The 12,421-nt window shown below is 39.6% G+C and overlaps 1 protein-coding gene across 2 annotated transcripts in view; it reads right to left on the bottom strand.

The window, feature by feature from the left end:
- Positions 1–844: 844 nt before the first annotated feature.
- tp53bp2a (tumor protein p53 binding protein, 2a) overlaps positions 845–12,421 on the bottom strand; it is a 78,066-nt gene continuing 66,489 nt past the window's right edge. For both annotated transcript variants that reach the window (XM_062520258.1, XM_062520259.1), the window contains exons 16-19: positions 9,834–9,967; positions 9,415–9,581; positions 9,029–9,228; positions 845–3,682 (exon numbers count right to left, since the gene is read on the bottom strand). In XM_062520258.1, coding sequence (XP_062376242.1) covers positions 3,641–3,682; positions 9,029–9,228; positions 9,415–9,581; positions 9,834–9,967 — 543 coding nt within the window. In that variant the 3' untranslated portion in view covers positions 845–3,640. The remainder of the gene's footprint in view (positions 3,683–9,028; positions 9,229–9,414; positions 9,582–9,833; positions 9,968–12,421) is intronic.

Genomic DNA, 12,421 nt, shown 5'->3' with positions numbered 1-12,421 from the left:
ATACAGTCCTGAATGTACACATAAATCCATTTATTTTATAGCCCCCCATGGATGAAATTCCACAAAACTTGGCATACTCCCAGGGGGTGTCAGGTTAATCATACACATGAAATTTGGTGCAGTTCATAACATCTCATCTGAAGATATGGGCAAATAAAGCAATATTACATTGCATTTTCAATTTTTACCGTGGGGGTGCAAATCACAAATGACTGGTTATAAGCTAAGTTGATGCAAGCTCTTGAGACCAACATACCATAAACATTTTGTCATCCTCGGCGCCACGGTTCAGGTAGTAATGTAGGAAAAACGGACATTTTTGGGCTTCGGGCGGGGGCAGCGCGGGGCTGGAGTGACCCCCGGGGACGAAACGGAATTTTTCCGCAGAAGTCTACTGGGGCTACATGCCCACCAAGTTTCATGTGGTGTTACGGTGTCCCGGGAATTGTTGACGAAAAATTCAGGATCGATGACGGGAAAAAATAATTAAAAAAATAAATAAATAAAAAAACCTTTGACAACAACTATATGACCGCTTCGCTAGCTACAGTACGCTAGCGGCGGTCATAATGACAATGAAACTATCAGTTGCTTGTGTGCGGGTGATCTATAGTTATGTTTCAGTGGTATTTCACAGTAAATTTGTTTTTTGAACCAATGGTTGTGAAAGTGCAAGATTGTTTTGAATATGTGAATGCACAATACAATGTTTTGAACATTAGACAGCCTGTGTTACAAGTGAAAGCCATTTTGTGTCTAGAGTTTGAAAAATTACATCAAGGTTCTGAAAATAGTAGCAAAGTGACTGTAAAAAACTGTAATGAAAGCGAGGTTCACACCCATATGTATAAGATTGTTTTATTATTAAAATACTGAATAATGATCATACAAACAGTGTCATTAAAAGAACAAAAAATCAAGATAAAAAAAAAAAAAAAACATCATTGGGATAATGGTAGAGTATGCATGTCCTTAGACTATCCTTTTTTTATTTGACATACAAATAAAATAATAACTTTCACCATTGTAATTCATATTTCCACCTTACCTACAGAAAATGACAAGTAAATGGATATACAGAGAATTGATGTAACAAAATTTGATATTTACTATTATTATTATCATTATTATTGCTTTTTGAATAACTTCAGTCCAGGGGCTTCATCTTTTCCTTATCCTTTTCAGTAACAGAAAACTCAATATAAGCTTAGTGTTGACTATGTTGAATATTACCAATGTGCACATACAGATATAAAAAGGGTGGTGACCGATGCAAAGGCGATCAAATGTTAAACAGTAATCAATTTGATCAACATTATCTAATATATTGATTTTTCTATTTTTATCCCAATATCAATTCTAATATACAACATACAATAACACAGAAGGGATCCATGCATATAGTAAAAACCATGACTGTGTCTACATGCACACCATATTCCAATTAAGGCTGATTTTTATATTCAGAATTTGTACAAAACCTGCATGGAGTTTCTCGTACCCTTTTTCACTACCCTGGAAATCCAGAGTTCTCGCAAGAGCACAATTTGAATTGTGTCTGCAAGATACTCTGGCCACAAGCAATGATGCAAATTTCGGTTTGCACCAATAGCAATCAACTCGGCGTAGGCGGGACAAAGGCGAGCTGAACTGATGACGACAGCGCTACAACTTTCTGTTTTGGTCGTAGTTATCCAATTGCATCGAAGTCCAGAATCAGGCAATTTGAACTTTTCGCGAGTTGCAGATAGAATAGGCTAATTTCATAGCCTAAATTTACGTTCGCTGATTGGTCCGGTGGAAGAGAAATCGAGTTCAATGGGATCAGACCCAGACGTAATGGTAAAGGGAAATGAAAATTGAGCGGAAGCTTACGGAGGGCCATGTCAGGCTAGTGCAAATGTAAATTAATGGTTATTAAGATTATTAGTAGGGTAATTTTCCAACTAATGTGTTTACATGCCCCAATAACATAGGGGTATGCCAGGGGTCTTATCCGTGTTTTTAGCAATGGGAATATAATCAATCAAGTTAAGGCAATTGGGTTGAGGTGATTACATAACTTAACTGGAATATTATTTAGACTAAAACCAGAATATGGCATGCATGTGAATGCAGTCTTTGACCCCAGTGATTTCTGAACAAATCCACAGAATAAGCAAATAATGGCAAAATGAGAAAAAAAAATGGTCCTCTATTACAATGACACTAGGTGAAGTGCTCACAGAAACATACTATGCACAGATTTCCTTTTTCACAACATAAGGCAGATATTGCACCAAAATTCACTTGGGTATTAGATGTCATTACATAGAGGTTAAGGACTTGACAAACATGAGACTATTTCAACAGCTTGAAACTTGGTAGAAGCTTTTGGTCCCCAGGGGACACCAGCCCTATGTGCTGTGATGTGCACAGTTGCCCCTTGGGTTACATTGTAGATAGGGTGACCAGATTTCTCTGATCTAAAACCGGGACACTTTGTGCGTGACCAAATGTAACGTCAACATGCGGGTGAAACTTTTTTTTTTTTCGTTGCCGTCCTTAAGCCCAAATGGTAGTGGGGGTTCGGGGGTGTCACCCCCGAGAAAATTTCTTAAATATTGCTGTGTAAATGCACAAATTCTGTGCACTTTCAGTCAGAGATTAGGGCCTGCACTGTCTGATTCCTAAACATTCCTCACCTATTATCCAGATCTAAGCATGAAAACATTTTTTGAAAACGAAACTCAGCCATATTATTTTCTCAACCTTAGTTTACATTATGTGTGATAACTCTAAACAACTCTTGTCAGATGGCCATTATACATCATTGAAAAGCTGAGATTCAAGGCTTTCAGAAAAGGTATGGTTTGCCACCTTTTTGGTAACGACCAACCCCTCTGGCTCACGGACTAGGTTATTGAGAATGATTACTTTCTCTTCAGCATTGTCGTAGCGTAACCTGCTAGCCATTAAAACGAGGCAATGAAACAATGTAACATTGACTGCAAAGATTGTGCAGACTGTTGCGATCGACAGGCACACGATCACACACACACACAAACACACAAACACACACACACAAATCATATCATACGTCGGACGCTTTATGCTAGTTTCTACATGGGTTTAGGTAGTGATCGGGCTATAGCCTATTAAAACCACACTTCAATAGTTGTTGGTGAAAACCGGGACAGGCTTTTGTCGGGACTCGGGACACGCCACTCAAAATCGGGACTGTCCCAGGAAAACCAGGACGTCTGGTCACCCTAATTGTAGAGGCAGTTGTGCAGATGCCGTTCTAACTCTAAACTTGAAATCTCAGTTTCCCTTTTCTACAGATCCTTGTATGTCATGACATTTAATATAGGTATGGATCTCCCTCTATTAAAAGCTTAGATTAAGAAACACATGCACAACATAAATTTCACATTTGTCATCTGTAAAAATGCTTTGGATGAGCCCAAAGAGTTACTGATTATAAAATCTTGATATTTTTTCCTCTCAAAGAAATCCTTCATATATTTTGGTATCATCATATTTTGACCGAGCTACCCTTCTAGTGAGCTCCATGTCAATTCATAGATGAGCACCCCGTGATTCTTCAGTGGTTTGATGTTATCCTCAACTTGATCTGCTCCACAAGTATCCTCTTCTTTTATGCCAGACTTCTCTGTCGTGGCTTTATTCTGGGATATAACTGTAGAATGAAAGGTTACAAATCTTGAGACAATGGTCTTTTTAAACAATCATATCGATGTCCTGAGGGAGTTTGCTATTCTATGATTAGCACATTTGCAGGTCTGTGTTTGGGAACATGATGCTAAATTTAATCACAAGAGTAACATGCCATACATGACACGTAGTAGACAATCATTGCAAATTAGGGAGCATGGATCTGACACATTATGAACATGTCAATCAATTTAAGGGTTTAACAGAAAAGGTTCAATGAAACTAATAATAATAATAATAATACATTTTATTTATATTGCACTTCACATCAAATCAATGATCTCAAAGTGCTACAATGCACAGTGCCCCGATTACAGTGGGTATAGTAAGTATTCACACCCATGCTAAAGTTGACTAAAAAGAGGAATATAAAATCATCTTTTGAGAATTGATTGTAATGCCTTAATTCAAAAAATGAGTAAAAATCAAACCGCTAAGGACACTAATTTTCTTTGTGATTGAAGAATGTATCGTAAATAGATAAATGTTCTTCCTTAAATACAGGTTGCATAAGTAATTGAACCCTATGTTAAATTCCCATAGGAGCAGGAGGATTTTTTATATGTTTTTATTTTTAAAGGCCAGCTATTTTATGGATCCAGGATATTATGCATCCTGATAAAGTTCCCTTGGCCTTTGAAATTAAAATAGCCCCACATCATCACATACCCTTCACCATAGCTAGAGATTGGCATGGTGCTTTTTCCAGTTAGCCTATTAGCCTGTTTGATTTGCATTGAGCTCAATGAGCATCAATTCCTGTTTCCCATCCCTCTTGTGGGAAACAGGAAAAGCAGTGCTTAGAGGTAGAATAATTTCATTTTCAGTGCATAAAAAAAGAACAGAAAAAGAACAGGAAACAGAACTGAATCAAAAAATCAAACAACTTGAAGAGCTTAACGCAAGCAATCCATCAGAAGAAACACAGAATGAACTATACACATTTAAACTCAATGAAATACTTAATAAACACACTCAATTCATGATCCATCGGCTAAGGCAAGAATCTTTCCACCACAGCAATAAATCAGGTAAATATTTAGCTAATCAAAGAAAAAACAACAATTTCAGTCATAAAGAACTCAGCAGGGAAGCTAACCAGTTCTCCTGAAGAAATTAACCAAGCTTTCTATAACTTCTACAATAAGATTTATTCATCAGAAATAAACCCCAACCAAGAATCCATTAACTCATTCCTCGATAACATCAATCTACCTCAAATAAATGAAAACCAAAAAAATAAACTAGATTTACCCATTTCTCAAGACAAATTGTTTGCTGCTCTCCAACGCATGCCCAACAATAAAGCACCAGGACCAGATGGCTTCCCTGGTGAGTTCTACAAACAATTCTGGTCTATTCTGTCCCCACTTCTCATCAGAATGATTAGTGAATCCAAACTAAAATCCAAACTACCAGCTAGCACCTCCACAGCAACAATCTCACTCCTCCTGAAGCCCAACAAAGACCCAACAATTCCATCCAGCTATCGGCCAATTTCTCTACTCAACGTAGACAACAAAATAATCGGCAAAAGTTTAGCACTTAGGTTAGAAGAAGTCACCCCATCCATTATCCATCCGAACCAAACTGGTTTCATTCAGGCAGAAATTCATCCTCCAATGCCCGTAGATTATTTAATATCATGTACTACTCCTCAATGACAAAAGAGAAGTCTGTAATAGTAACTCTTGATGCAGAAAAGGCTTTTGATAGGGTAAACTGGAGTTTTCTGTTTGCTACATTAGAGAGGGTTGGTTTCGGGGAGTCGTTCATTAGTTGGGTCTGTGGTCACCAATGGACTAATGTCCCACAGTTTCACTCTGCAACGGGGGTCTAGACAAGGATGCCCAGGCTCCCCTTTTCTATTTACCATCTTCATTGAACCCTTAGCCGCCGCCATTCGTCAAAACACCCTCATTAAAGTGTAAGTTTGGCGGAAATTGAAAATAACTATTTTCTGAATGAAAATACATCAACTAAGCCGTGGAGGAAGTAATTTTCGCTCATCACGCAGTACAGAGCTAGCACGGGCAGGAGTTACAGCCCAAAATCGCAAACAGTGGGTTAGCATGGGGATTAGAGCCACACGCTTTCAAAATCGCATTTTTAAACCACTAACATTGCTCAAAACAGCGCCAAACCTCATCAGTAGCTTGCTCTAGGTGTCTACACATAAAACGAAGCACCAATCAGTCTGTAAACTTTGGAATAGTCAGTATACACGTAGAATCAATTCGAGACCGCAACCCCATCTGAAGCACAGAAATGTCACGCGATTTTGGACTGTAACTCCTGCCCGTGCTAGCTCTGTACTGCGTGATGAGCGAAAATTACTTCCTCCACGGCTTAGTTGATGTATTTTCATTCAGAAAATAGCTTTATTTTCAATTTCCGCCAAACTTACACTTTAACCCTATGAGCCCGACGGACGCAAAGTGCGTCAAAAAACACACCCCTTCTTCTCTGTTACATTGCTCCGCGATTATATGTCAGATGAGACGAATACTGCACAAAAGAGCAGAGCCGGGGCTTTCCAACGAGACTAGACACTTGTCTGTACGATCAAGTATGAAAATAAAATTAAATCATGAAGTTAAATCAAAGTATATCATATTTACAGCCTATATTGCTCTGCGTTCACCCAGGCATCCAGCACTCTCGCTTAAATTACTCACGCACCTGACATCGCACAGACACAACAAGCATATCAAATGAAAGAGGAGAAACAGAGCTTTCCATTGATACCAAGGACATCAATCCTTTTGTGTTATAAAAACAGACGAAGTGACAAACAAATCATAATGTCATATAGCTTCGGCTACCATTACTCTCGTTTGATTTTCTCATGAAACCGCTATCAGAACGATAGGGCACGCATGTCAGATGAAAGAGGAGAGTTAGAGCTATCCACAGATACCAAATACAACTTTCTAGGCCATAAAACAGACGAAGTGACAACAAAATAATAACTTCATTTAGCTCCACTTACCCCATGTTTTTGTGTGGCATAATAGCAGTATGTTCATAATCCAACGTTATCATGTGTTTCTCTATGGCAAGTCACGTTCATAATACGGTTTTGAGATTCAAGACTCATATTGCATCCATATTTGTTTGACAAATAAACACTTTTTTGCCTTTACTTTGTTCATTCCAATGCATTAAAAAAATATTGTAGAGAATCATCATCTGTGCACGTCATGTGCGCTACCACGCAAACAAGTCAGGTCAGATCAGCTTGTGTCACAAATATGGATTGCAAAAAGTGTCAAAAAGTCTTTTCTCATCACTAAATAAAAATGGCCATTTATTTCTGGAAGGCACACCCCACATATTTCTGTAAATTGCTCAGCCCCAAAGTATACCTCCACCATGGTTCTTATATTGCCATTTTCAGGACAGTCAGGCCTACACAACCATGTAAGTTATGTTGAGCTGTCAGCTTGCTGTGGTGAGATACACGTCAAAATGTAAGAATTTGTATAGTATAGAATTTGTATGCTTTTTAACATTTTATTATACAAAAATCTAAATCAAATCAATGCAAGTATTTATACATGATATTGTGGCAGATCTGGGTAGCCTAGACTGTGCTGAAAAAAACAATATGTAACATGTGTGAATGGCACTTACAGTGGCCAGGATAAATGTTTCTAACTAGAGGTAGTGAAAATGCCCTTAAAACAGCTTAGGGCTCATAGGGTTAAGGGATTTAAAACTCCAAATATGCACCATGAAATAAGTCTTTACGCCGATGACATCATACTTTTCTTACAAGACCCCCCAGTATCAGTTCAGGAAGCTATTAAACTAATTGACTCATTCTCCACTATCTCTGAATACTCAGTCAACTGGAACAAATCTGCAATTCTTCCGTTAGACTCTTATAGCTGGGATGTGACGGCCTACTCACCACCAATTTCTCTATGCACTAATTATATCACATACTTAGGGTTAAAGGTTTCCTCCAGGCCGTCAGACTTGTTTGGCTTAAATTTCACTCCCCTACTGGACTCAATAGACAATGACCTACAGCGCTGGATAAATCTCCCACTATCCATCATGGGTAGGATATCAGTCATTAAAATGTCAATACTACCCAAAATCAATTACTTACGCTCAATGATTCCGATACACCCTACCTCCTCCTGGTTTAAATCACTAGACTCAACAATAACTAAATTCTACTGGAAAATTAAGACCCCGCGAATCAAACTGGCCACCCTTCAAAAAACAAAAACACTAGGCGGCCTGGAGGCTCCACAATTCTACCATTATGCATTAGCCAACCAGCTTCAATATGTATACAAATGGTTACACCCCTCACCATCAGATACCACCTGGTTAGATTTAGAGCAAACATTTAGCAAGGATATTCAGATCTCAACCTTACCATTTTGCAGTCAGGCAATCAAAAAACACGCATCCTTGAATTGATTCTACGTGTATACTTGAATTGATTCTACATGTATACTGGGAAACTAGGAAAAAGGTTAATATTGCACATTGGAAAAATGTACTAACAGACTATATATCATTAGATGATCCATCTACACTCAACCCACATAACACTCAGGATACACCTTCCCCTTGGTCCTCTTTTCTCACCTATTCGCAGACCGGACCTGGCTCTCTTCACCGTTGATCCAACCCCTAATCTCTCACACACAGAACCCCACCGCCCCCCTCCAGTATCATCACACTCTTCCCCCCGCCCACACTCACACAAGCACACATTGTTACACTGATCTTAATCCTAGAGCCACCTCCCCACACACATACGCATTTGCTGCCCCCCCCCCCCCCCATGCAGATCATATGGCCCTCCTGTTTACATCAATAACCAGTCTATGCACTACTGTCCTGTGTCCCTATTTGATGTTATTGGTTATGTCAATGTTCCCGTGTTGTTATACGTGTAGTCTTGTTATACTTTTTTTGGTTTGTATTTTTCTTGTTTGTACTCGTTTTATTTTTTGGCCTTGAAACTTGTTGTTGCACAATAATAATAAAAAAAACAGACGACCACAAAACACACTCTTCCCGGCATCACTTATAAGCACACATACTAAAAAAACGAAAGAAAAACTAAAAGAAAAAAACATTTAGCATCTACAGCTAACCTCTGCAACAGCCGTCTACGGGACCAACGTGCTACTTCCTTAGCAGCCAGGCACTCAGTAATGGCTGTGCTGCGTTACTTCCGTGTTTCGCTGAATTTGTGTATATTCTATCTATTATGCATACACATTTCAAGAGGTAGAACATTTTCAGCTCCATAAGATGGCAAATTTGACTTTTCACTCACCCCCAAGAGGTTGCGAGGTATGTATCCCTCCGCGTTGCCTATACGTGCCCACCACCACTCCACCTCATCCTCATCCTCACGCCGCACAATAGTCATGCAGTCACCCTCCTGGAAATAAAGCTCATCACTGCTCTCCCTTTCGTAGTCCCACAGGCCGTAGACTACACCTCTGTTCATGATGCCCATCTTTTCCTGAACACCTGAGAAATGAAGATAATAGCATTGCTGTGTTAGGACACCACGTCAAACATCACTGACATAAAAAAAAAAATGAAGGGAAGAAAAATGTTAAAGATACAGTTGTGCTGATCACCAGTTACCTTTAACTAAGGATGGGAAAGGCCCAAGATGGCACAGCGATTTCCATACTTGTCTACCTTACTCACCATAGAGAAACTGGGAGCACTGTGTATAACCATCTTCCATCTCTTCACACTTGTCTGCTGCTGTTTGCATGTCACTGTAAGTCATGGCAAATACAGCAGCCCCAGACTCCACTAAAAATTTGCAGACTTGGACATTATTACAGGAGGCTGCACAATGTAGGGGTGTCCTAAATAGAACAAGGGATATATATTAGCATTACTTACTGTTACTTATTCAAATCATTCTACTAGATCATATTATATATAGTATTCCATTCCATAACTTCTTTTCATCCTTCTTTTCTTCCTTTGACAAAAAAAGATATAGTCTAAGAGGGAGGCAATGTAATGCAATGTAAATGGAACACTTCAGTTACGTGCCAGGTGTAGCCTCCCTGTAAACTTTAGATTTAGGCTACGTGAAAACATTAAAAACTCACCAGCCATCACTGTCAGCTGCATTGACATTAACACCAAACTGCACCAAGAACTTGACTATCTCAGTATGCCCAGCGCACACAGCATTATGCAGGGCCGTAATCCCTTCATCATTGGGCTGACTGGGATCCTCAACCTAATTAAAAAAAATTATACTAATTTCATTCAGTTGTTATGTACAGCTATAAACAGTGTGTTGCAGCTATATTTCATGTATGACTCCATAGGACCTGACCCTTTGACCTTGAATACCAAACCGTTGCATCTGGTTTGATGAAGACCCCATTTCTGTGCCTGTGGTTCACCGACTATTACGTTGGAATCCTTGGACCAAGCAGAGCTCAATGACGTCATGACGCTATGACGTCAATTTCTGCTATATTGGATTTCCCGCTGTATTGGATTTTATGAAATTGAGGCTATGTACACACGTAGCCGAGTTTATTTAAAACCGAATATTTCCCCCCCTCCGTTTATAAAATTATTTTATCCACATTACCTCGTTTTTGAAAAACAAAACCTTCCACACATAACCGAACGTCTGCGTTTTCAAGGCACTCAGATCCATGCTTCTGCAGTGAACAAAGGTCGCACGTTTGACGTCAGAGCAGATTAATTGTTGCTTAGGCGCATATTCTGACGCTCGAAACCGCAGATCTCCGGTTATCTCTGGCTACACACCAATTTATAAACGGAGATCGCATATTCGTTTATGCGTAGTCATGTGGATGACAGGTCCAAACGTAGACAAATACCTTCGTTTAAGCAGATACCCGGCTACGTGTGTACGGGGCCTGATTTTATTTAAAAAGTTCTCACGTGTCAATTTTTAAACAATGCTAATTTGCCAATTTAACACAGCCGAAGCCTCAGAATTATTTTATGAAGCCATTTTCAAAAGTGTTCACACGCAACAGCCAGTTGAAATCTTCAGACCAAGCCTCACAAAAGCATTGAATTAGATTTGTAATATTTCAAAGCCAATCGAAATCAAACAGGACGAGACCTTACCCCCCAGGTATTTGGTTGCTTGACATGTAACTTGCTGTGAGTGCTTACAGCCATGTGTCTATTGTAATGGCATCGAGTTGCCATGGGCTGCCTGGCCCCTCATTGCTGCTTGCAGCTATATTTTAATGAGGAACAGTTGTGCTGCAGATTGCTGCGACAAGTGTCTGCCCAGAAAAGGCATTTTATTTTGAACGTTAACATCAGTCTCAAATAGAGTGTCAGAATGTTTAATGGACAGTTTGCCCTAAAGCAACAGTAGCTAATATTCATTCACTTGATAAACGCACGGGGAAAGGCTAAATAAAAGTGAAATTACAATGCTCAAATATATGCGCAAGCGGCAATGGTGGGCCAGAGCACCTGCAGTCTGCGACTATGCCATTTTTCTTGGTAATATTGCGATTGCGATGCGATATATGTCTTCTATATTATTCATCAAAAACAAGCAATATATCATATAGTATGGGCAATACTATATTTGATTAAAAATGAACTGTTCTTTCCTGGAAGCAAGACCTCTGTTGATGACATGAGATAATGCATGAATTGATGAATGACATTTTTATCGAACTACTGCCCTCCATAATCATCTTTTTGAATTTAATCTTAATGCCTTCCAACAAAAAAATGAGGAAATATCCAACCTTTAAGGACATTAATTTTCTTTGTGAATGATTAATGTATCGTAAATAAATGTTTTCCTTAAAATACAGGGGTCATAAGTATTGGAACCCCTATGTTAACCCTATGTGTTAAAGGGAAACTATGCAGGTTTGTTGATTTCATCACCAGTTTTGCTTTCCGTTTTCGCTCGTTTTATGCTTGCAGATTTCTCTGCAGAGCTTCCAATACAGCTTTTTTTTTTTTTAAAGATTTTTTTTGGGACTTTTTATGCCTTTATTTGGACAGGACAGTAGAGAGAATGACAGGAAGTGAGTGGGAGAGAGTCGGGGTGGGATCTGGAAAGGACCACGGGGCGGGAATCGAACCCGGGTCGCCAGCGTACGGTGCAGGTGCCCCAGCCAGTTGTGCCACTGCCGGGGCCTCCCCTACAGCTTTAGCATGTATATCGTATATCCTCAATCGGTCAGTCTGCCTTTTCATGAGCATGATTGCGAGGCTGGAGACTTTTTGTTAGGAAGTGCCACCGACTCGGTGGCACAAAACTTGCATGCGTGGTTTTTCCGCTCAGAGGCACTAGGGGGAAGCGAGACAGCCGTCATTCAACCCAAAATAAGTAAAATCACCATTCCATATTTTTTAAATGCCAGTTATTTCATGGATCCAGGACACTATGCACTCTGATAAAGTTCCCTTGGCCTTTGGAATTAAAACTAGATGTACCGCAAAGCGATACACAATATGACCGCCGCTCAGTCCTGCACATTCTCTCCGCAAATATCAATCACGCTTGTGTTTCCATCGCCTACTCCATCCCTACTGCAACTTTTATGTATGTAAATGAGTGTGTGCATGTGTGCGCTTGCTTTTGTGTATGAGTGCTTCTCTGTCTAGTGTGAGTGTGTGTCTGCTTGTGTGTGTGTTTAATGTGTCTCTGAGTATATGTTCACTGTGTTCT

Source organism: Sardina pilchardus, chromosome 18 (assembly GCF_963854185.1).
Source record: "Sardina pilchardus chromosome 18, fSarPil1.1, whole genome shotgun sequence".
Lineage (NCBI taxonomy): Eukaryota > Metazoa > Chordata > Actinopteri > Clupeiformes > Clupeidae > Sardina > Sardina pilchardus.
Note: the sequence above shows the minus strand (reverse complement) of the source record. Positions and strands in the feature narration are given on the sequence as shown.